Source organism: Gossypium arboreum, chromosome 11 (genome assembly GCF_025698485.1).
Source record: "Gossypium arboreum isolate Shixiya-1 chromosome 11, ASM2569848v2, whole genome shotgun sequence".
NCBI lineage: Eukaryota > Viridiplantae > Streptophyta > Magnoliopsida > Malvales > Malvaceae > Gossypium > Gossypium arboreum.
Window position 1 is genome coordinate 116656060 of NC_069080.1, and position 25083 is coordinate 116681142.

General features: G+C 34.2%; 3 protein-coding genes and 1 long non-coding RNA gene across 8 annotated transcripts; 3 read left to right on the forward strand and 1 right to left on the reverse strand.

Moving 5' to 3' along the window:
* The first annotated feature begins 566 nt into the window (after positions 1-566).
* Positions 567-5223, forward strand: LOC108473782 (protein EIN4). Of its 3 annotated transcripts, none has more exons than XM_053020795.1 (3): positions 567-1096; positions 1349-3404; positions 4312-5223. In XM_053020795.1, exons 2-3 carry the CDS (start codon positions 1659-1661, stop codon positions 4849-4851), a joined length of 2286 nt encoding a protein of 761 aa, XP_052876755.1. In that variant the 5' UTR covers positions 567-1096; positions 1349-1658; the 3' UTR covers positions 4852-5223.
* Positions 5224-7203: 1980 nt separating this feature from the next.
* On the forward strand, positions 7204-14325 carry LOC108470688 (uncharacterized). Of its 2 annotated transcripts, none has more exons than XM_053020878.1 (8): positions 7204-7560; positions 7705-7814; positions 8330-8541; positions 8633-8721; positions 12890-12992; positions 13158-13300; positions 13612-13737; positions 13819-14325. In XM_053020878.1, exons 1-7 carry the CDS (start codon positions 7354-7356, stop codon positions 13708-13710), a joined length of 963 nt encoding a protein of 320 aa, XP_052876838.1. In that variant the 5' UTR covers positions 7204-7353; the 3' UTR covers positions 13711-13737; positions 13819-14325. The 2 variants fall into 2 exon arrangements, with proteins under 2 accessions (XP_052876838.1, XP_017627596.1); XM_017772107.2 differs by having other exon boundaries at positions 13835-14325.
* A 1231-nt stretch (positions 14326-15556) lies between these two features.
* Positions 15557-18510, forward strand: LOC108472900 (uncharacterized). Of its 2 annotated transcripts, none has more exons than XR_001869614.2 (2): positions 15557-15804; positions 18217-18510. It is a non-coding gene; the product is annotated as an uncharacterized LOC108472900 (long non-coding RNA). The 2 variants fall into 2 exon arrangements; XR_008274702.1 differs by lacking the exon at positions 18217-18510 and adding an exon at positions 17891-18175.
* Positions 18511-20121: 1611 nt separating this feature from the next.
* On the reverse strand, positions 20122-21466 carry LOC108472629 (AT-hook motif nuclear-localized protein 19-like). The gene has a single exon (XM_017774177.2). The coding sequence runs from the start codon at positions 21140-21142 to the stop codon at positions 20234-20236; it is 909 nt and encodes a 302-aa protein (XP_017629666.1). The 5' UTR covers positions 21143-21466; the 3' UTR covers positions 20122-20233.
* Positions 21467-25083: the final 3617 nt, after the last annotated feature.

Genomic DNA, 25083 nt, shown 5'->3' on the forward strand with positions numbered 1-25083 from the left:
TAAGTTGTATCAAAGAAAATCAATTCACGCTTACATCAGCCTCACGTGCGCCACGTGCTTAGTGTTCCATCTTCTAACTCGCTCTGAGTTAATCCGCTGTGTCTCTCTAACTCTCATCAATAACTGCCCTCACCAATAAAGCTCCAACTGTCAATATTGACATGTCACTAAATCATCCAACGTTATTCATCGCTTGATCAAATCTTACCGGACGATCAAATTTAAGAATAAAATTAAGGAATATACATAGGAAAAAAAATACATATACTGTTCTTATTCTTTATCCCTTTCTTTGTTTCTAGTGAAGTTCTTCAAAATATCAAATGAAATTTACTTTTTGAAATTTCACCGTAAATCCGATAATAAAACGTAAGTACACAAATAGTTGACATTATAAGATATATTTTAAATCTTTCTTGGAAGTTAAGTAAATTATATATATTTTAATAAAAAAGTACTATAATAAAAATAAGATTATTTTAGCATGTGTTTGATACAAGTGACACATTTAAAAAAAAATCTCAACAATTAAGTATTATACAATACTAGTGATTAAAAAAAAATCTAAAAATAATGATTTTATTATGTGACTGGGGAAGAAAGGGTGTCTAGGTTCTCTTAACATAGAACTTTGGTCTTTGTGGGGGTCCCTTACTTTTTTAAGCTCCTTTCATTTCTTTTTTTCTTTTTGGGGTTGTGTTTTTCTTGGTTGTTGCTAGTATTTTCTTTAATTAACTTTAAGACAAGTCCTCTCTCTTACTGTGTCCTTGTCCTTCAAGTCGGTTTTTCTAAACATTTCTTTCAATCTAAAGTGCCGAGAGAGAGATTTTATTTTTTCAGTCTTAAAACCATCTGCTAAGGGGTTTCTCTAAACAAGACCTTTTTTTTAGAGTGTTCATTTTTTTGATCTTGCTGAAAAAGAAAAAGAAAAAGTAAAAAAAAAAAAGGTGGGGTATTTGATATTTTCTTGATTGGATTTGGGGAAAAGTGCAGATTTGGTAAAATGGGTAGTGGTTATTTTCACTTGGGAAGTTGAAAGCTATATATATAATATTGGTGTTGATTGAGATTGGTAGTGCTTTTTTTTCTGCCAAAGGTTTGTTCTTTTTAACTTTGCTCTTTGATTCTTTTTCCTTGTTATTTCCATCTTGCTTTTGAGAGAGGTTAACAAAAAGGTTGACCTTTGATTCTTGTTGTTGGTTCCCTCGAAGTTTTTGTTATTCAATTGAAGAAAGTCGCAAGTGTATAAAAAGATCATCTTTTTTTTTTCTCGATTTCTTTCTTCTTTTTCCTTGTGGCTATATAATAAAATCTTGGAGGACTTTCAATAACTACTTCTTGATCGTAGGGGCTGAACAGAAAGGAAATTCTTGAGTTTAGAGCAGGTGGGGGTGTTTTAGATCTTGAAATCTAGGAAAATGATGTTACTTGCTTACATAGAAGAAGCTGTGTAGTTTTAGATCTTGGATTGTGGCATATGGGATTTTATTGTGTTTGCAAAGGAATTGGCTTCAGGAAATGAGTACTAAAGCTTTAAGTTGTAGTTAAAGGAGTTGCCTTTACTATATTTGGTTGAGTACTAAATTTTATATATTGGGGGTGTGGGAAGTTTGACATTTTCCTTGTATGGATTGAACTGGTAGTCACCTGAGGGGGCAATGTTAAGAGCAGTAGCTCTTGGCTTGTTGATTTCTCTTTTTGTGGTCTTGGTTTCTGGCACAGATAATGAGTTAGCGAGTTGTAATTGTGATGATGAGGGTCTTTGGAGTGTACATAGCATTTTAGAGTGCCAGAAGGTGAGTGATTTCTTCATTGCTGTGGCTTATTTTTCGATACCTATTGAACTGCTTTACTTCATTAGTTGTTCGAACGTCCCCTTCAAATGGGTCCTTGTTCAGTTCATAGCCTTTATAGTGCTTTGTGGATTGACTCATCTTCTCAATGGATGGACTTATTATGGTCCCCACTCATTCCAATTGATGCTGTCTCTCACCATTGCCAAATTGCTCACCGCCCTTGTCTCATGTGCCACTGCTATAACACTATTAACTCTGATACCTCTCTTGCTCAAAATAAAAGTGAGGGAGATTTTCTTGAGGCAAAATGTATTGGAGTTAGATCAAGAGGTGGACATGATGAAAAGGAAGAAGGAAGCCAGTTCTCATGTTCGTATGTTAACACAGGAAATCAGGAAATCCTTGGATAAGCATACCATATTGTACACCACTTTGGTTGAGCTTTCTAAGACCCTGGATTTGATCAACTGTGCCGTGTGGATGCCAAATGAGAATGGAACGCATATGAACTTGACTCATGAGTTGAAAGCAAGTTCTTCAAGGAGTAGTTTTCACCAGTCTATTCCGATGAGTGATCCTGATGTGAAGGAGATAAAGGGGAGTGAAGGAGTGAGAATCCTGAGACCAGACTCTGCACTTGGGCTAGCAAGTGGTACTGGATCAGAAGAGGCAGGTGCTGTTGCAGCAATCAGGATGCCAATGCTTCAAGGTTATAATTTTAAAGGGGGAACACCAGAATTGGTGGAGACTTGCTATGCCATTCTGGTATTGGTTCTTCCAAGCGCGAACTCAAGGAATTGGAGCTATCCAGAAATGGAGATTGTTGAAGTGGTTGCTGATCAGGTAGCTGTAGCTCTATCCCATGCTGCAGTTCTTGAAGAATCTCAACGAATGAGAGAAAAATTGAGTCAGCAAAATCATGTATTGCAGCAGGAAAGAAAGAATGCAATGATGGCCAGCCAAGCAAGGAACTCTTTTCAGAAAGTAATGAGTAATGGTATGAAGAGACCAATGCACTCAATTTTAGGCTTACTTTCAGTGTTTCAAGATGAGAACATGAACTTCAAGCAGAAGACTATTGTTGACACATTGGTTAAAACAAGCAGCGTCCTTTCAACTTTGATAAATGACGTGATGGAGATTTCAGCGAAAGATAATGGAAGGTTCCTGCTAGATATGAGGCCTTTTAGCTTACATTCCATGATTAAAGAAGCTTGTTGCCTTGCCAAATGTTTATCTGTCTATAAAGGCTTTGATTTTGAAGTTGGTGTTCAGAGCTCTTTGCCTGACCAAGTGATTGGTGATGAGAGGAGGACTTTTCAAGTGATTTTGCATATGGTTGGCTATCTACTGGACATCAATAGTGGAGGAGAAACGGTCTTATTCCGGGTTCTACAGGATGTTGGTAGCCAGGATAAGGACAAAATAAATGTATGGAGATCAAGCACACAAGATAATTACCTGCACTTAAAGATTGAAATTGATATTCGTGGGGGGAGTTCTGTGGCTGATGCATCAGTCTCAACCAAAAATTTCTCTGGTGAGAAGCGGAATAAGGATGAAATCAAGGAGAGCTTGAACTTTACGATGTGTAAAAAGCTTGTGCAGGTGAATATTAGAGTCCTTTTTCTATTTTCTATTCTTGATTTTATACCTTGATTTGGCTACCACTGCATTTTGCATGGAGTTTGAAGTAACCATGCATCCAATGAGATGAAATTAATAGATTATTTGTGTTGCCTGTGTATGATCATTTGTTGCTGAAATCTTTCAAGAGATGTGAAAGATTTCCAGCTATTTTACTGCATTTTTCATTTTGATCCCCAAGTCTTTCATGGGACATGATTTGCGGACATGGCAAAGACAGTATAAAAACTCTTGTATGAATGTGGCAACTGCTTTTAGCCTTTTAAGCTGTTTGTGCAATTGATTTTCAAGTTCTGTACATTTAGTGTCTTGAGCTGTTTGCTCAGAGCCGTTGCGGTAAGTTGTTTGTTTCATCAAGCTCCCTTCATTTGGTTTAGGTAACTCTAAAAGGTCTGGATTGGATACAGAAAATCAAGTGAAATAGTAGCTTTTGCCTTTAAGCTTTCTCTAGGGTCAGCTAGAGTTATAATGTGGTCTCAAGAATTCAATTGTGGATATCTTTAGCATTCAATCATATTTTTAAGGACTAAACTTAGACTTTCTATTAACAGAAAATAGAGCATACTTTCCTTTTAGTTGACTGATGCCATTTGACAATATTGACACCATATATAGAGAAAAGGGATTTATATAACAATTCTTTGAAATAGTTTAATGTCAATGGTAGGGTATATAGAAATTTTGAAAGGGATTGTTCTTTGAGCTACGCTGATGTGCTTGAAGCTGTTTTCTGATTCTTTATGTTAATAATGTGTTTGTCTGTCTCTACCTGTTGTCCTTTAACCATTCTTTCCTTCTACGTAAATAGAAGTATGATGACCTTTGCATTACTTGTATTAATTGTAGATGATTTGTTGGGTGTATGCAGATGATGCAAGGTAATGTCTGGATATCAACAAACTCTGTGGGCTTTGCACAGAGTATGACACTTCTTCTCAGGTTTCAAATCCAGTCATATGTCCAAAGAACCATGTTCGCAGCTGGAAACTCTGAGCGATCAAATTCCTACTCCAGGTTCAGAGGTCTACGAGTTCTACTAGCTGATGACGATGATATAAACAGGACTGTGACCAAGAAGCTGCTAGAAAAGCTGGGTTGTGAAGTGACAGCTGTTTCTTCTGGCTTTGAATGCCTTAGTGCAGTAAGTCATGCTGAAAATTCTTTCAGGATTGTTGTTTTGGATCTTCATATGCCTGAAATGGACGGATTCGAAGTGGCAATGCGGATCCGTAAGTTTCGCAGCCGTAATTGGCCATTGATTATAGCCTTGACAGCTAGTGCTGAGGATCATGTGCGGGAGAGATGCCTACAAATAGGAATGAATGCAATCCTTCAGAAACCTGTTTTATTGCAAGGAATGGCAGACGAGCTTCAAAGAGTTTTGCAACGGACAGGGGAAGGGATTTGAGGAGCCGCTCATACTTTAGGCCAATGGAGACTGTATACTTATTCAACCCCGGGTAGGCAGGACAGGCCTTTTGATACTTGGCCTGCCGGTATGAGGTAGTCGGTCAAGTTTTCTGCCATCAGTTACCTATTTGATTTCCTTACATGTTCGCAAACAGCTTGCTGTCCACCTGGTTAGAGCAGAGAGATCTTCAACATAGCATTTGCATTCTGCCATTCCATGGTATACCAACATGTAGGCATTAAATTTTGCTAACCATTTTGCTCATTGAACTTCATTACCAGAATTTCATGGAATGACTGGGGGTAAAATTACTTGTACACTTATTTAATACCAAAATCAAAGTTAGTGTGAGATTTATGAAACTGAAAACGTATGGAGATTAATGTATACTGTCAATTCCTTTTCTTTCTATTTCATACAGTATATCAGCAGTGTACCATGCTATGATGATAAATTGAATTTCTGAGCCTGGAATATCTTTGAAGGTTTCTCAAGCTGCTATCATTCATATGTTCAACTTCAATCTTTCTTTTCCCATTGATGCATGCTATTGTGATATCACTGCTGTTGAATATGATCTAGAAATGGTTGATGTTTGTTTGTTTTCACCCATTACTGTGATATCCATGGGTGCTCTGAAACCCTGGCTTCATATGCTATCACTGGTGCGTATACAGCATTTGACGGCTAAAAGATTTGGCATTTTAGTCTGTCCTCGTGATTCAGTTTTAGAACAACTTGTCAATGTTATAAACCTTGGCATCTGAGCATGCAAGCTGAAGCACCAATTTTGGAGCATAAATTCGAGGGACAGGATGCTGAAAACCCCCATAGAAAAATTCTTTTACCAATTCTACATGCTGTCCCCAGTCTCCACAAATTTGTTCACACAAGTACCATCAACCCCTCAAACCAATCCCAAAGGATCTTTAAATTTATACAAATGCATAAAAAATCCGGTAAGAATACAAATATCATTTCTCCAAGGACTGTACCTAAAAGTAAACCTGTTGAAAGTGGGAAATGTGTGGTTTATTAGTTAATTATTTACTTTACTCTTAAATCTGTGCGGGTTTAGGTTGTTTGATTCAATCGATTATTGTTAGAAGGTAGATTAATTTATTTTATCATATATATTCATAAAAAGAAATAAATGTTTTAACAATGCAATGTTAAAATTTTTGGTTGGGTTGATGTCACGATTCAACTTAACATCAATAAAAATAAAAGTTATTCCTTTTACAAAGTAAATTATATTACTATGAGAATATTGTCTTTTATAAATCAACAAAATTCACAATGTTAATATTTAACACTAAGTTTTAAATATTAAACTTTATCCTTTCAATCAAAGCTTTATTTAGCTTGTATATGAATTGTTAATAAATATATTTATTAAATAATTCTTTTCCCATATTATGCATGTGTATAATTTGGAGATATCAAATTTGAGCCCCAACATGTGTAATATAATGTGAATTGGAACATAAAATTCTTAAGTTTAAAGTTGATAATATGTAGGATTATTGGTTTATAATCTATAGAAAGAAATTTTAAGGGGTTCAAGTTGACTGGTAGCGAACAGTTCATTTGAGATCATCAACTCAACATGTTTTCTTTTCTGTTTTGTTGACAAACATAAATTGAACATGATGGTTCATATGAAATCCGAGTTTAGTTAAGGTAAACTACAAAAATAGTTATTTTTGTTTGTCTCAAGTAACATTTTAGTTATTATGTTTGAAATGTTACGTTTTAGCCACTTATGTTATTATTTTGTTACGAAGTGATTAATCTTCCGTTAAGTTCTGTTATCTCCCTAACGATAACCCTACGTGGCAGTCCAACTAGATTTTATAGTAAATGAAAGTTGGTAATATTGTAAAGTTGTTTTTAATACTCGATTTTATAACAAGCAAACACCTGGAACAAGAAAGTCCAAATTTTGCCCTCAACATTTGCACATTTTTGCATGTAAGTCCTTATACAATTTACATTTGTAACCCGGAGGACTTATGAGTATAGTTGTTAATGCATACTTTACATGGCTAAATTGTCTGTTAATAGTAAATCAAATGCATAATTTAGTTGGATGATGTATGTATTAACAGATGAACTTAAAATCTAGTTAGACTGTCACGTAGGATTACTGTTAGGGAGATAACGGAATTTAACGGAAGAGTGATCACTTCTTAACAAAATAATAACATAAGTGACTAAAACGTAACATTTCAAACATAAGTGACTAAAATGTAACCTGAGGCAAATAAAAGTGACTATTTTTACAATTTACCCGTTTAGTTAATGTTCTGTTTTTTACTTGTAACCTAAAGAAAGATAATTGAATTGCAGAGGGCCCAAGTTGGGCTGGAGGCGAACATTTAATTTGAGACCATCATCAACCCACCATGTTTTTTTCTTAATAAACATATACCCAACATGTTGGTGGTTTGAGAACTCAAAACTTTGATCCGACTAGACATTTTCGAAGACAAATAAATGAGTGCATCGGCGGCTGAAGCTTCAGAGTACCATTCCAAAGACTTCAACTGGGACACACTTCGACTAGAAATAGAAAACGACCCTTCTCTTAACTACCATGTTCTCCCTTTTGTATCCCCACAACCAGAACAACAACTTACAAAAGATCCCATAAAAGCATGGAAAAGTTTCCACATTCAACATTCTTCTGGCAAATTTTTCAAGGTTTGTCTATAACCCTCCACCCCCCCTCCCCCCAAAAAAAAAAAAAAAAAAAAATCCAATCTTTCCTTCATTCTTTTTCTGGGTATTCTGTTGCTTTTTAGTTCTTTGTTGTGTAAGCTTAAATGGGTACTATGTTTGATACAGGAGAGGAGGTACTTGTTAAAAGAATTTCCAGAGCTGGTTTCTTGTGGAGATGGTTGTAAGGTTTTGGAGGTTGGGTGTGGAAATGGCAGTACTGCCCTTCCTATATTGCGGTAACCCCTAAATTATCTTCGTTTTTAATTTTTTTTGGTTGTTATAATTTAAATAAAATTTGATAGTTGTACTATATTCTTAACTGTCTAGTGCAGTGAAAAATGATGTTTCGTTGTGTTGATGATATGAGAAAAGCGTTGGTTTTCTTTAGTAATTATATTAAAGAAAGATTAATGGTTTTCGAATATTGTTGAAAGTATGGATTTAACAACGGACTAATATTGTCTACTTTTAACTTGTTTCGTCTTAGGTAGCTGCTAATCTTAATTAATCACTTTGGTTTTGTTCTACCATCCAGTTAGAAGTGAACTATATTCTGCAAAAGTTTATATCATTATTCAGGATAAGAGCCTGAGAGAACTTTAGATGATATTTATGAAAGTTGAGATTGTTTGCTTTGAGCTTTTGTTGTGAAGATTAATATTGAAGTATTGAGAAATTGTAGATGGACAGTAATATCAAATAATGTTGAATTTTCGTTTCTTGTACTTATACCTTCAATACATTTATCCAGTGGCAACGAGAAAATTATTCTATACGCATGCGATTGTAGCAATGAGACCCTACAGAGAGCAAAAGAGTTCGTAGCTGCTAGTAATGTAGCATCAGTTGAGAATCGTTTCAGGCCATTCTATTGTGATTTTGCAACAACGGGATTTCCAAAGTGGTTAGCTTGTGCTAATTGCAGAGAAAATCTTGGACAAAAGGACCAAATTTGTGTTTCAGGTAGCTATCTCTCCTGTGTCTTACATTGCTTTGCTTCCAATTATTGGCTTTTCTTATATCATGGCCTTAATATCTCGCTTTTTCTTCCCAGATGTTGGAGAAGAAAGAACCCTTGAAACTGGTTCATGGTCAATGGAAGAAAGAAGCTGTTGCGTTGGTGGTGTTGACTTTGTTACCTTGGTATGCATATTGTATTTCATGAATTCCTTGATAGTCAATGTTTATAGAAATCTTAATTTTCTTGGAAATGTAGGAAAATAATTTACTGCATAGTTCATGCTTGAAAGTTATCACGGTGATTAGGTGATGCAGGTGCTTTATCATCAATATTTTATTATTTTCAGTTTTGTTTCAGTTTATTTTATAATATATAGTTTTCAAGTTTTAGATATATTAGTTTTCTTCAGGGTTAAGTCTAGGGTTAAGACTAAAATTTTAGTTGCAAGAATGTCTAGTAACTTTACTTTTAAAAAAGTCTATTGCAAATATGCTGTAACAAATTTACAGCCATAGCATTATTATTATTATTTTGAATTAATATAAAGGAAACTGAATGTTTTTTTTTAAACCCCAAGTTTTTTAGAGTTCCAACTTCTAACTAGTTTTACAGTCATAAATCCTAATTCTCTTGTTTGCTACTGTTTTCTTCACTAAACCACATCAATTTTGGCATTAGAGCCTAATTAGATCCTAGGGATTATATTAGTATTTGCTTTTAAGCCATGGTTGGATGCATTAGAGATCGAGGAAGAGGAAATCAGTGTTGAGAAATGAAATTAGCTACAATACGTCATGCGATTGAAGAATTTTCGCATGCAGTTTATGCTTGGCTGTGATAGAAAGAAGTGGAACCCTGATGGGGATTCTGGAAGCTACCGACAACCAGTTTGACATACTGGAAGGTAGTCTCACTGATTAATCTGATTTCAATGACGAAGAAAACCCCTTTCATGACATAGGAGCTGCCAACCTTGTGGTATGAGGTGGACGGAAGGATCGATTGGTGCATGCCTTTGAATTAAGCGAGGGTGGAATTAATGTTAAAGTTGCTGATTTTCTTGACAAGATGCATGTGGAAGAACAAGAGTATGATTTATTATATCTTATTTATGATGAGTATCCTGAGGAAAGTGAAGAAGGAAAGCCTGCGGTTGTGTAAAGAATGACAACCACAATCTCAAAAGAAGGGGGAGGATTGGAAGCGAATTGGAAATCTCCTAGTATGTCAAAGGACACAACGTCAGATGATGATTCTGGAGTAAGGAAAACTGACAGGAAAACTTGAAGACAAGTTATTGTGTGTGGGGAGTTACTTGCACTCAACCTGAAAGCTGTTTGTGAAAATAGAGTTCTAGTGGTTTCTAGAGAAGATCAGTTGCTGGTGGATGAAATTCATGAAAGAGGTAAGAATGAGGAATAGATTGTGTTAGATAATAAATATATTGGTGACCAGCTGGTGGAAGTCAATGTAGCCAAGGATCAAAATAAAGGGGAAGCATTACAATACAAAATCATATTTAAAATGAGGCTATTTTGGGAGTCAGATGATGTTGTAAAGGATCCAATGCTTGTACAACTTTCTTATTTTCAATTACAACATGATTACATTGTGGGCTATTATCCTGCTGGAAGAGATGATGCTATGCAATTGTCTACACTACAGATCTTACCTGAGATTGGATTTGTTGGTAGCCTTGAATTGTGCATTGACTGGAATACTCTCCTACACAAATATCTTTAGAGACAAATTACAATTACTTGAACAAGATGAGATTGGGAATTGGATGTTTTCTTGTTACCATTCAATGAAACATCTTACAAAAGATGATGCAAGTCAAAAGTTTTTACTTTTGTGGACACTTCTTATAGGATTTCAATTTCTTTTCATGTTTGCAAAATTAATGATCCAATTGAACTTCTACATGGACAGATAATTTTGGTTATCAACAAGAATGGGGTTTATTTTTTTTTCATGCTGTTCCTAAGGAGTATTTACAATCATTTCAATTAAGAGACTCGTTGCAGTTTGGCAGCAGCAATACTTCTGTATTTTTCAAGATGTGAGTTTCTGTTGTTCGTCAATATTCCAACTTCAAACTAAACAAGGGGGTGGAATTTGTGCTGTTATTCGGGCTGCTTTTATTAGAGAAGACGATGATGAAGTTAGGTTAGGGAACAAAGCCAAAAGGGAACATGGCTGAAGCTTAAAGAAGATTCGATTTTGCATTATGGGAACGATACTTGGAGCAATATATGCCTGTATATGCTGTTTCATCTTCACTTGCTTGCTTAATTGATTTGAAGTCATCCATTAGAAACTCAACCACCAATTTCCAGCATTGTCCACTTCTGAGTATAACTTACTGGCCTGTATCAAAAACTGACCTGTCTCTTGAAAGGAACTTGATTGTTGTGATCTACAATTCTTCGGGATGGAAAAGAGAGGATGTAATACATTTTATTTTTGTTAATGAAGATGTTATCGATCATGATTATTAGGGAAGAGTATTTGAATCACAGCTTGTTCCAACATTAGATGCTTATATGTACCTAAGCTATTATGCTATAGCTTATTTAGGATCTGGATCAACATGAATCGAAGCTGATAGTGTAAAAAAATCTTCAAGAGTTGAAAGGGCATCTATAAATGCGAAAAGAACAGCAGAAACTGCTCTTTTGCAGCAAAATAAACCGACTTCCAGTGTGGAAGCTGATACAACAGGTGGTTCTTCACTGAGCTCCTATGCTTTGCCAAAGCTGGAAATATCTACTTCTCCATCTAAAACTATACATTTAAGAAAGGTGATACTGTTAAGTTTGTAGGTACCACATCACCTTTTGGACTTTCCTCTCCACAACTACTTTAAGGAGGCCAATGACTGGTGTTCAGAGCAAAGTAGTCCTTGCTTTTGAAGCAAATGGTTCCTCAAAATTTGGGGTCAAGTATGACAGATCTGTTCTCTAGAGCAATGACCTTGGTGATCTTTGTGAAGAAGATCCTGGTTTCTTCTGTGTTGCTAATTCATTGTGCTTGGATAGTTTTGGAGGTGCAATTGACAAGCTAGTTGTTAATGAACATTTTGAGGTTGCATTGAATGAAAGAAAAGGCAGTCCCTTGATACTGTTTGTGATGGACATAGAGAAGTCTAGAGCTGGAAATATAGATAGGAGACTCACTACAGCAAAAACAGACATGGGAGATCTTATATCAATGTTGAATCAAGAAGTTGCAGTTAGACAATTCCTTGCAACATAGTTCAAGGATTTGGAAGTGGAACTTGAAACCACTAGAGAACTGTGAGAACATGCAGCAAGTTGTTTTGTTTGAAAGAGAGGTTTAGTCAAATACAGTGGGATTTGGAGTTACTTCAAAAGCAATGTTCGGAGATGGATTTCAAATTAGAATGAACAAGACAAAAGGGCACAGGTTGAACCAACAAAGTTATTAAATCATGAAGAACTACAAAGAGCTGGTACATTGATGCTGAAAGTGGTGAAAGTTTTCTCACCGGAGCTGAATTTTCCAAGCCAGGGAGAATGATGCAGAAGCTTTATTATTTATATTGTTTTTCTTGAGGGTTAACTCTAGGGTTAAGAGTAAACTTTATTTGTAAAAAGGTCTAGTAACATTTCTTGCAAGAGAGTCTATTATAAATATGCTGTAACAGATTTACAGCTATAGCATTATTATTTTCTGAATTAGTATAAAGAAACTAGAGGTTTTTTTAAACCCTAAGTTCTTTGGAGTTCCAACTTCTTCCTAACTAGTTTTATAACCCTAATTATCTTGTTTACTGCTGTTTTCTCCCCTAAACCACATTATTAGGTACAACATCCAATAATTATTAGTAAACGATGGGGAAAAAATGAAAGAGGATTGTAACCTACTATGCTGGAAGGGTAAGAGTGTAAGCTTCTAAAGTGAAGATAGTGCTTCAGGATGTGTAACAGGAAACTAGCCTGGAAAACAAGGCATGCCATCATTTAGAAGTGGTTGAGTGTATTCTTCACCTCTTCGTTTAAATTGGTGCTAGATTGACGTGTTTTGGTACAGAGTGTCATGGTTAGTCTACAAATTGAATACATGGTTTAGGTAGTGGTGGTAGAATTTCACTTATGTTTTGTTCTTCTAGCATTTCAAATAGCTGCGAATTGCATTGATTTTCCAATTTCCTTTCCTTTGCAAGTCCCTTTTTTTTCTGCAATATTCATCCCCCCTCCCCGCAAAAAAAAAAAAAAAAAAGCATTATCCTGAAATTATTATACTATATGAAAAATAGATATAAAATACTATTGAGTCTACTATATATGGATTTTGATATGTTTTCTCTGCTACATAATGTGTCAGATATTCACTCTATCGGCAGTACCGCCCCAAATAATGCCAACAGCCCTGCGAGAGTGTTTTTCTGTCTTAAAACCGGGCGGCATGCTCTTATTTAGGGACTATGGTATTAATCAACAAATCACAATGCTACTGCTTTCAGTTTTTGTAAAATGCTTGACTGTAGTTTCTCATCAGACCTTGTATTTCTAGCTAAATTTAGTGCTTTTGAAAAGAATAAAAGGTTGTTTCCAGAATCAGTTTACAAAAGTTTCAGTTTGATGGAATCCAGGTCTCTATGATATGACAATGCTGAGATTTGAACCGGACCAAAGAGTTGGGTTCAGGGAATACATGCGTGCAGATGGCACCCGTTCATATTTTTTCTGTTTAGATACTGCCAAAAATCTCTTCAATTGTGCTGGCTTCATCGAGGTACAAAATTGGGTATTGGGAAAAATTTTAAGTTTGTACTTCTTATAACCTGGATTTGTGCGTAAGATATAAGTTGCTTCACCACCATTGGTTTGACTTTTACTGCATAAATCTCACTCTGGAATGGTTTCTAGCGCATTTGTGTGTGGTTTGCCTGATTCTTTACATCAAAGAGAGAACGAAACCTTCTTGGAATTTATAGATTTATATTTTATAACTACTTTGTCATATTTGAAGATAGAAACTCTCAAGAAGTTCGCGGTTAATTTGACTGCTAGTGGTGTTGAATGTTAAATTATTTGCACTTGCAGCTAGAGATTGAATATTGTTGTGTGAAGTCAGTGAATCGCCGAAACGGGAAGAGCATGCAAAGAGTATGGGTACACGGTAAATTCCAGAAGCCCACATAAATTTATTGGTCAGCAGCACTACTTAAGGTACGGTTGGAAGAGGGCTTCTTTTTTTCGGTGAATGACTAGATGTGCATATTTTTCTCTCCATATAGCTTACGGTGACAGATTTTTGTCTTATCAGAATGCCAACAAAAGAAAATTGCTGATGGTCGGCTTACAATTTCATGTAGAGGACATTGTACAATGAATGGAAAATTGCTATTCAATAATCATTTTTCCCATAAGACATCCTAAACAGTTATCACAGCTCTAAGCCTGCGGAATGGTATCATTCAGTCCGATCGCATGGAGAAGAACAAAAGATGGAAGTTATTTGGACCTTCAGCGTATCATAGAACTAATGTTTTGTACTGTTAATTTATGTCAACTAAATAAGTCCTTGGTCCAGACAAGTCCGATTTTAGGGCCTTGGACACATATATGTACTGTCATAATCATTTCAATAACCCTAATCTTGATCATTCCTCTTGAATATCTGTCAAGATGGAATAGGTTAGTGAATGCTAAGCTTAGACTTTCGCATGTAGCATACTGCATAGATACATGCTATCATCTTCAACTATGTAGATACATGAATATGGTGATGCAGAATTGAATTTGGTTTGTTTCTCACTCATCGTTTGTATATTCAAAGGCCCTTGACCAATAATCCAGGAGGCCTTACAGTTTGCGTTTACTTATATCCGCTGGCCATGCCGTTTACGACTCACATTGTTAAGAAATAGGTTAGCAAATACTGGCTACCTTTGGAGGTCGGTCAAGTAATTTTTGGAGCAGGCACACCGTGTAGAATTCTCTTTCATTTCTAGCAAGCGAATGGGAAAGATAAATACTTTCATAAAATTAGCATCAGAATATATGTTGCGGTTGAATCATTACAGGTTGTGTGTGAATAAACTTCTTGCTAAATTGTGGAAATGAGTGCAGAAAACTCAGCATTCCTCTATATATAGGATTTGGCAGGGTATGCTACTTACTGGTAATGCTTCCATTTGATCATGATTTCTCTCTTGGTCTAGCTTTCAGTGGTTTCGTTCTTCAGCATGTTGCTTCTGTAACCATAAAAACTGTTAAATTATAAGTCTCACTGGTTAATTATTTTAATGTTTAGGTCAACGTTATTAAATGTTTTTAATACTGAAAACAAATGAAAATGTAGAAAATATTAAATGTTCCCAACCAACAAAAATATTGTCTCCTTTTCTTTGTAGCAGTTCACTCATATTAAATACTTCACTTTCATTATTGACATGTCAAGACTCAAGATGAATGCATATAGAGAATGTGGCAAGTTAACCTTAGTTTCATGCATAAAACAAGATATGAATGTCCCATCACTCTCTTCCCTCAAAAGAAAATGCATATATGCAGGGGAGGGGTTGATGGGGCATTCATATCTTGTATCATGCATGAGATTAAGGTCAACTTGCCACCATCTCTATATGCATGCATCTAGAGCCCTGATGTCAATAATTGAATAAAGTCTTTAATATGTTGCGCGTAGTCTTGTCCCATGCATTTATTTTTGTATTGTGTGCATAACGCCTTCTTAAGTTTTGACCATGGATTCTTTTTGCATATGTTTGTTTAAACTTGAAAGAGAAACGTATGAGTGCTAAGTTTAGAAATGTACATGGCAAACTCAAAGAAGCATTGGACAGTGTTCACGCTAACCCCAAAATCCAGGCGGAATTTTAGGGTTTCTAGCCGCTAAGATGTTCACATCATGATACATGTGGTAGGCAAAATCTTAATCAGTCAGATTGTCAACTAGATCTGGTTTCTGGAGTGGGACCCTTTTCCTTGAAATTGGTACCAATAGCCCATCTTTTGTCTTCTTCTACAATTGTCCATTTCTGCACTCTTATCTTTTATTGTAAATTTACTGAAAATGGAAAAATATCAATATGCCCCCTTACTTTTTGATATATATGTTAACGGTCCCCCACTCCCCCTTCTGCCTGCATTCAATTATTTCCGGCATGCATAATGATAAGCAGAGCTCCACAATTCCAGCTTATCAAGCAACAGTAATTTGGAGACTGCAAGAGCAAAAGATTGAAATCGCATCCTTTACTTGTGCAGACGTTGGTAAGGTTTAATATGCCATTATTGTTCCAATATGATGGTTTTGATTCAGTTCTGTAGAAGTTCATAAATATATATATATATATCTTGAATGAAACCTGCTTATTACTGTAAAATATTGGTTTTTGTTTTGTTTTAATTAATTGTTCGTCTCTCTTTTCTTCGTATTTCTAATGGAAGTGAGATGGTATTTAAATGAAGATTGTATGCCCACATGCAACACATGTAGCTTTCTAAGGTTTAAAATCCGGGATTGAAGAGCCATATGAACTTCCCTTTTGACTTTTCTAAGTTTTAGTTGAGAAAACTGCTAAACATTAAGATCAAGACAAAATGGATATTTATTTGTTGTAGATCACTTGCCATATAGCACCCTAAATGCTAACAAATGAAAATTAAACTAATCTAGCTTAATTGTTGATGTGCATAATAGGATTGAAGAGAACATTTATGGCTCATAAACCGATAGTCGGTCACCGAATTAAAAAGGCCTTCCTCCTACTTATCAATATGGACTATGAAAAATTAATTATTATGACGGTTATCAAATATTAGTTTTACATATATGTGATAGCCTCTCTAGTGCCTTAACCTTAAGGTTTGGCATCCCCCAGCTGCATAATCATCCATGTATCAGGATTTAGTGATCCATAATCTGCTGAAGTAATCAACAGTAGGGGAGAGAAAACAACTTCATAGTTATTGACTTCAAAATTCTGACTGTATTGAGCTATAGATGGAAAGAATCTTGTAGGAAGTGAATATGAAAGTACCTTCACATTGCAAACTCCAACATGATCTGATCCCATCATTGAATTCATACAAATATATGGGTCCCATCGTGCAACCCTCTAATTAAAACTAGAACTAAGAAACTTTGGAGAAAAACATAAATGACTCATTTAACATCTAGAGAATGCTAGTAACTACAAAAATTATAGCTGTCCCCTTGTTTTGTACATTAGTTGAAGACGTCTCGATAAAATCATAACCGCAGTCCTTTCTTTCCTTTCATTTTCTGTTTTTGTTTAGCAACAATCTTTAGCCTCCATACATGAGGAGTTGATGAATCATTTATTTGAATCTTCCATCCGTGTACGGATACTGAAGATTGCTGTTCAATAAAAATGACAGGTTGTAGCTTGGTGAGCGGTTGTCACGTTTGGCTCTTACTTTGAGTAGACTCTTCTTTAGTTTTAACTTGCTTTTCTAGTTTGCAAGTTCCCTTCAGGAGATGAATGTTGGTAGCTGGTGACCATTTTATAATTTAACGATTGCATCACGAATAATGATCATCAGGGAACTGAAACAAGTGAGTGCATTAAAGTACTCCTGCTTTAGTAGACTATGTTAAAATGGCCATCAATGGGATGAACGTGGTGTTATTTGATTGGAAAATCGAAATAATTTGAGATTATCTAAACGGATAGGAGGTGCAACCTTTTGAAAGTTAGGTCAAATGGCACCTAATTCGCTGAGAACGCCATGTACCCCACGGCAGGTACATGCAACGAATAAAATAATTCAGCATTTTAGACCTGGAAAGTGAACTTGCTCTCAAATTTCAATTGCTGATGCATGATTCTCCATTATCAATATATAAATTAATCGTTAGCAATTATACAGATTAGGCTTTATTTGGGTGGACCACATTTCCATAATATCGATTTTCCGGATTCCCTCTTAAAAGTATTATAGTTTAATTACCTTGTTCAACTTTTAAGAAGAGCCAGGGCTGCAAACATTGGTAAAACTACACTCAGAAAGACAACTAGGGCAGATAAAGGAATAGCTATTTGTTGTTTGGCTTTAGTTGAAGGTTATTTTAATAAAAAAATTCATTATTAAATCCAACGTGGGTTCCACCACTCTCACTGCTTTGCCATTAGAATGTTGTGCAAGTAACTAGGTGAAATTACTAAGGTGTTCATTAACAATGTCATCATCATGTGAATCCATGTGAAGAGGGTCCTTGATGTTTGCTAAAACTCTAGAATCCTTTTGACTGTTTAGAAAACCAGCCTTTTTATGGACATCATGCTGATCTTTTGCCATTAACTTGATTTAATACCTTCCTTTACCTTAATAGATTGAATAGGATGAGGATGATGACTGTGCAGCCCTTGTTGTATACTTTCAAGTTAATCCATCAGCCAAAGCTTAAGATTCTTGTAGCTGGAGGACAAATTCAAAAACCCGATTTCTGAAGATTCTTGCTGCTGGAGGACAAATTCAAAAACGTTACTTCAAGAAACTGGATTCTAGTTTCATTTTATTACATATCTATGTATAACATCTTTAACATTGTTCCGTCATATCGAAATCATTCACATTCATGGTCCTAAAAATTTATGCCAATACAACTGTTTCGGAATTTATCATTACTTCTGAGTCTGACATTTGCTCATGTTGTAGATGAAAGGGTTGCATGAAATCCATGGTTTAAATTCTGCAGCTATGCCAGTAAAGATGGAAATATACCTAAATGAGCATCTGGAACTTAAGGAGCAACGACTGTGATCGAACTTTTTATCGATCTAGTTAGTTTTAAGTCTCATGATGCTTTCGTTTCTTACTTCTGCAAATGTGAATACTGAAAAACAGTAGTCTTACATGTAGTAATGCCTTGAAAGATGCTGTTTTGTGCAAGATTCAATGCACATTCCATCATGTTTTCATATTTTTTAAAGAATGTTTGATTTGCTGCCATTTGTGTTCCTTCTGCAGACTGCCATTTAATTTCACTGCTGCACTTGGAATTATTTTAAAGGTAAGCCAAGAAGCATGGCAAAACTCATGAAACTTAACGTTACCCCCAGTTTAGTTGATTCATTTATGGACCTTTCAAAAGGGTGTTAATTAGGTGGATGAAAGGGTTTGGATTTTAGCATTTGTAGTTGTTTTTTTTCTCAGATTTCGATTTACATGTGTATACATATGAAAAAAAACTCAAGGTTCAAGAATGATGCACAAAAATTAAAAAAATAATGGTGAGTACGAGAATTTGCATAGCACATGGCATGGCATGAAGCCAAGAACCATTCTTGCTTTCGCACTTCCCAGCCGAAAGCACCCCATTTCATTGCATTTCATATAATATTGGCGGAATAAGAGAGGTAATACTAATAGTTGAATTGTATTTTATTTGTTATACTTAAAAATTGGTAAATTTGTGTATGTATATTAGATTAAAAGGTAATTGATTTTTATGTTAAAATTTTATTTATTTTTGTTGTTAAATTGACTTTTATATATTAATATAAATTTACTTTTTATCTAATGTACATGAATTGATTTATCCTTTTTTAATAAATGTGATAAAATATAATTTTACTTTTATATAAAAACTTTCATACGACTATTATTGAATTAACGATATTCTAATATTATATTTATTCAATTAAATTAATACTTAATAAAAGTATTACTCATGAATTAAATTAATACTTAATTAATTAAAAACCAATTTAATTAAAATTTTGCCTATAGCTTACCTCATTACCTAGTTTGAGGCACAAACATGATAACTACTAATTTTACTTTTCTTCCAAAACTTATTAAATCCAGCAGAAAATAAAATTAATTCATGCAATCATCTTAAAAAAAAAAAGTATTTGATATATTTAAACTTTCAATTTCACATTTATGATCCTTTTATTTTATATAAGTAATAATAACTTTATGTAAACAAAAGTTAATTGAAATGATCAGGATGAAATAGGTAATTAATAAAAATTAGGTGATATTGCTGTTATCAACTGTTTGAATTGATAGATGATGTATAAATGTTAAATAAATTCTCAAGTACCAACATCCCCTCACCTAAATTACATCAAACCAAACATAAGTAAAATCAACATGAAAAAGAGAAGCAATCTTGTAAAATGGAGGTATGTTTTTGAAGTTGAGCTTTAGCTCCCAGTCAATCATTTTATGTCTTTTTAGTTGATTATGAAGGAAGTAGGAACAGAAAATGCATATAGTCGTATAAAATGCAGACAAATCCTTCGGAACAGAAAATTGATATTAAAATCATGACATTAACTATAGCTAATTAAATTCCTTCCTCTTCTGCAACATAGTAGTAAAAATATGGAATTCAAACCATTTTTGACATAAAATGATCCAAAAACAATTAATTGAAAATATTCGAGTATGTGAAAAAAGAAATGAATTGTATGCTTGTGAATTGCAATGAAAATGGAGGTTTTTTTTTTTTTAAATAATTCATGGAAAAATTCACTAAATATATAATTAATGATATACCTTTTTATGCTGTCTTATGATCTAACAAAGAAAGAAAGAAGAGATGAAAGGAAGTTCGTAAGAAACTAAACATCATCTTATTATGCAAAGTAATGAAAGTGAAAGCATATATCTAAATCTCTCACAAGCAATGTTTTTTCTTTTTCTACTCTACTTTCTCTTATGTTTACTGATATGGTGGCCTTCCACCATGTGCCCAACCATAAGCCTCATGGTTCAACTGTCCACCGTTAGGAACCAAATTTGGTGGCAAATTATTATAAACTTGCAACCCTGGAGCATCACCACCACCGCCACCTATTCCGCCTTGTTGATGTCCTCCACTTCCACTTCCACTTCCAATCCCTGGTGGGGATCCACCGCTTCCACCACCACCACCACCAAGCTGACCTTGAGCTCCACCAGCTCCTTCTTCTTCCTCCTCCAAAGGCAGCCTCTCATATGTAGCGTTAGAAAACGTTGCTGCTATAACCATGACAGGCCCTGATGCCATCAGTGACCCTACTACACTACCTCCAACAACCTGTCCTTGACCACCGGCTAGGTATATAGTTAACCCGGTTGACCCTGGAGGAGCTGGACCAGGCAGAAACGCACCAGTTAAAGACAAAATCTCGAACCTACCATGAAGAGCTATCACTGCACCAGGAGCTGAAGGTTGTCTGAGTGTAACGTTAGTGACGGTTCCACTCCCACTAAGAACTGAAACCCCTCTTTGTCTCCTCCTTGCAAACTGAGCTAGGGTTTCAGCTACATCAGAACCATTAGCTATTTCCATAACGTGACTCCTCAGTGCATTAGGGCTATCCCTGGTGACAAAGATAGGTGGTTTGGGCTTGTTTTTGGAGCCTGCTGGTCGACCTCGGGGACGACGAGTGGAGACTTCTACGGCACCTTCTCTGGGTTCATCGCTATGCTCTTTGTCTTCTTCTTCTTCTCCGGTTCCTCCACTGCCCGTTTCTCCATTGTTTGCCATGGATATACCCAGATCTGGTTTCTTCATTGGAGATGATGAAGTAGCTGATGTTTCCATTCCCTGTAGCCCTACTTGCCCCGCCCACCATAGATTAGCCATGGTTTTCAAGTTTTTGAGCTCACGAAAAGAAAGAAAAAAAGATTATAAACAAAGCAATAGAAAACTGGGTTTGGATCTTGTTTTGGGTAGTGATACGACCGAATCAAGGCTTTGAACAACAAGAGAACAGATGGAAGAATTCAACTCTCTAGAAAAGTTGGCCGAGAGAGAGAGAAAGAGAGAGAAACTAGTGGTAAGCAAGCAAGTATGATAACCGATCAAAGCTAAGGAATTGCTAAGGGCACGAAATGAAACCCGAAAAAGTATATATTTTTATTTCCTTCTTGTTTAATTATGCCCCTATCTCTATACTCTTTCAATCTTTTTATATTTAGTACTTATGCTATCCAATTGATAATGTCATTAATGAATTTGCTTAATATGTAATATTTTAATATTTAAAAGTTTTATTTTATTTAAGTATTAAAGTTTAATTGGTAACATATATTTAAAATTTAACAAAAGTTAATTTAACTTTAATTTTTAAATCAAACTAGTAGAGAGATTGAATTTATTAAATTAAGTGAACTAAAATTTAAATATTTAAAAATACAAGGATTAGGGGTACAATTAGACTTTTTGATGTGTAGTAAGTACAAGTTCCTTTTTAAAAATTTCCAAGAAATTTGTTGGATTTATATTTGCCTTGGTTTTGGGGGTGTGGACTGTCAAGGCCTTGGGGAGCTATGGTTTCTTTGTATTTTCAATGAAAAAACTTTTTCTTTGGAAAATTTAATGGGAGGGAGTGATGGGAAAATTTAGGGTTTATTTTATTTTGTTGGAAGGTGAGAAAGTGGGGTGCACGTCTTACTTCTTGCTCTTGTCCCGACGTTACATGTACTTCATTTATGTTATAAGAATTTTTTAAAATTTTTTATATGATTTTATGAACATAAAAAAAATTAAAAATAAAATAAAATATATTCCTTCAAAAAAATATATATATCTTTTTATCTACGACCCTACTTGAATTCGAATACTATATATTATTAACACATGCAAACATATATGTCATTCCATGCTGAAAATGATATATAGATAAATAGACCATCATATATAGTAGCAAATTTGACAAGTTTTTAGTTGTAAACATATATACTAAGATTGCTTAGGATTCTCATTATTGTAACAAAACATGTAATTTAAAATGTGTAAATTCTAAAGAATATCATATTTATTTTTATAGTTTATAAAAGTTGTACTCCTACTTAATATTTATTTTCAATTTTAGATAATCTAAAATTATGATTTTTAAAAAATTAATTATATAGAATCCTCTATTAATTAAAAAAGTAAACAAATATAAAATACTTGACATTATTCCAAAAATTAGTATTAATAATAGTTGCAAAACCCTCTTTGCATGACCATCCTTTTTACCAGCCCATTCGAAGCTTACTCTAATTGCACTCAACACATCAACCTTTTTTTATGGAATACGGATATCTTCATTCTTTTTCATGTTCCATCAAAATACTTGAATTTCATGAAATCATCTAAGTTCAGAATTGCATATATGTTTTTTTGCAACCTTAATTTTTAATTAAAAGGGTTAATGTTAAATTTAACCTTCTAAACACCTAATGCTCTTCTTGGATATACACACTAATCAATAAATTAACTGGTTACACTTGTTTTTTTGCAACAAGTTCATTGTAGAGAATAGTCAAAGCATGATGTTGTAATTAATAATTAATATTATCAAGTAGCTGGGTTTTGATTAATTTATAAATAAAGGTTTCCAAACGATTATTTTAAGATTATTTTTTAAAAGGTAAGATATTATTCATAATACATTATATTAAAAGTTATATAACCGATAAATTTATTCAACACATTCCAGTCCATTGAGTAGAAATATAATTATATTTCCGATACATGATAAGCTACTACCTAGTCGTTTAACAGGTTGAGTAGTTGAACCTTCACTAGGAACTATATATTATTTTAATTAATCTCATAATTGATAGAATAAAATAATTATTCATGTTGATAGGAATATGTGGCAACATGAGAGAAGGGGAAAATATCAATTTTATTTAAAAGATGATAAATTCTAATCTACTTCAAGAAACAATGCACCCATGCTTTGGGTGTAAGCTTTTCATAGTACCATATTGGAGAGGAGAAAGGAATTGAAAGTGTTTAAATCCATATCACTTGGCATTGCTTTAATTGTTTTGTTTGGTATAAAGAATAGAAAAAGAATGATGATGTAAAGTTTGTTAATCAAGTGGTTAAGATATGTTGGTGATTGACTTGATTAAGCAACGAATAAGTAAAAATAGTAGAAGAAATTGAGAAATTGAATATACAAATTTAACGTGAAAAAATCGCTCCAAAGAGGATAAAAAATCACGGGTAAATATAATTTTACTATAATGGTAAAAGAACGAAGAGTATAAAAGATGGAGATAAAACTAAACTCTAAAAACTAAAAAACAAAGAACCCTCAAAACATAAACATAATATTCTCCAAAAATGTTATGAGTTCTAATATCTAATGGATGTATTTTCTAAGGTTATAAAAGAGTCTATTTATAAGCTAAATTTGTTGGTCAAATAAATTATGCTAACAAATGCTAAATATATTATACTAATAAATACTAAATCTTCTAGAAAGAAAAAATATATTTTGTTTAACTTGACTTGCAAGCAATCTCTTATTTGACTAAAATATGAGGCATACTTAACAAATCTCCACATTGACTCGTATTTCCACAACGTCATCTTTACCAAAGCCCCTACCCCGGGCCCATCTTGAACTATACAGGGAATTAACTAAGTCGGATCTATGCTTTGAAGCTGGAAGACGTCTAGCCTTCAACTTGTGCACTGCCAAATCAAACCTAACCTGGGTCTAATTTTCATGAACATAAAGTCCTAACTTTTTAAAACCTACATCCAAAAGAGAACCTCTTTTCAACAAAACAGTCATACATTTTTCCTCCTATAACCAAGTTGCCTCCACTCCAAATGAGTTGACTTCGACTTCGTAACGAACGAGGGACATCTGATTTCACCGGTCATTGTAGAACCTTCCAGAATATAAAAGCTGTGTAACAACCCAATTTTCAATGGAATCGGAAACAGTGATTCGAGTTCACTAAAATCTGATAAGTGAGTTTGAAAATTTTATTATTTAGTGTTTATGAGCCAATTGTGAATTTAGGAAAGCTATGAAATAGTGATTTGTGCTTTAGAAATAATTATTAGGTTAATTAGTCTTGAAAACGAGGTATCGAGACCTCGATTTTATAAACCGAGTTGTAAATATTTTTATAAATGTTTACGGAGTGTCATTGGGTTAGTATTAAAGTTTTGTTAGGAAATTTTAACGTTTTAATAGTTAATTAATTAAAAAGGACAAATTGAAAAAGTGTAAAATTTGCTAAAGTGATTAAATAGCACAAATGCTAAATAAGAGAGGACCAAAAAGGCAATTAGACCTCCATTAGAAGTCTTAGACGGAACAAGTAGGAAAAAATCAGGAAATTGAATGAAATAAGGGCAAAATTAAAAATTTTGTAAATTAACCAAATAAAACAAAGACTAAATTGAATTTCTAAACATTTCTTCATCAATCTTCAGCCAAAAACAGCCATAGAAGAGCCCTTAGAGCTGGTTTTTCATATTTTTACTCCATGTGAGTTTAATTCTTGCTTTTTGCTTGAAATTTTTATGTTTTTGAGACTTTTACAACTAGGTCCAACTATATGTTTCATTTGTTTTTGATTTCATGGGTATTTTGAAAGTTACCATTAATGAGTGTTGTATATTTATGATGAATTAAAATGGAATTGAAGCTCTAATTTTGTTATGTGATGATTTTATTGAGTGATTTAAATAGAAATTAATTTTTAGGACTAAATTGTGAAGAATAAAAGAATTAGAGTTTTTTATTGAATTTCTATGAATCAAAGGCTAAAAAATAGCTTATA

Excerpts from the sequence above, each read along its gene's own strand:
- LOC108473782 (XM_053020795.1), top strand. The coding sequence starts at position 1,659 with ATGTTAAGAGCAGTAGCTCTTGGCTTGTTGATTTCTCTTTTTGTGGTC. Across the intron at positions 3,405-4,311 it reads TGTGTAAAAAGCTTGTGCAG|ATGATGCAAGGTAATGTCTG; the intron begins GTGAATATTAGA and ends GGGTGTATGCAG.
- LOC108470688 (XM_053020878.1), top strand. The coding sequence starts at position 7,354 with ATGAGTGCATCGGCGGCTGAAGCTTCAGAGTACCATTCCAAAGACTTC. Across the intron at positions 7,561-7,704 it reads CTTCTGGCAAATTTTTCAAG|GAGAGGAGGTACTTGTTAAA; the intron begins GTTTGTCTATAA and ends TGTTTGATACAG. Across the intron at positions 8,542-8,632 it reads GGACCAAATTTGTGTTTCAG|ATGTTGGAGAAGAAAGAACC; the intron begins GTAGCTATCTCT and ends TTTTCTTCCCAG.
- LOC108472629 (XM_017774177.2), bottom strand. The coding sequence starts at position 21,142 with ATGGCTAATCTATGGTGGGCGGGGCAAGTAGGGCTACAGGGAATGGAA.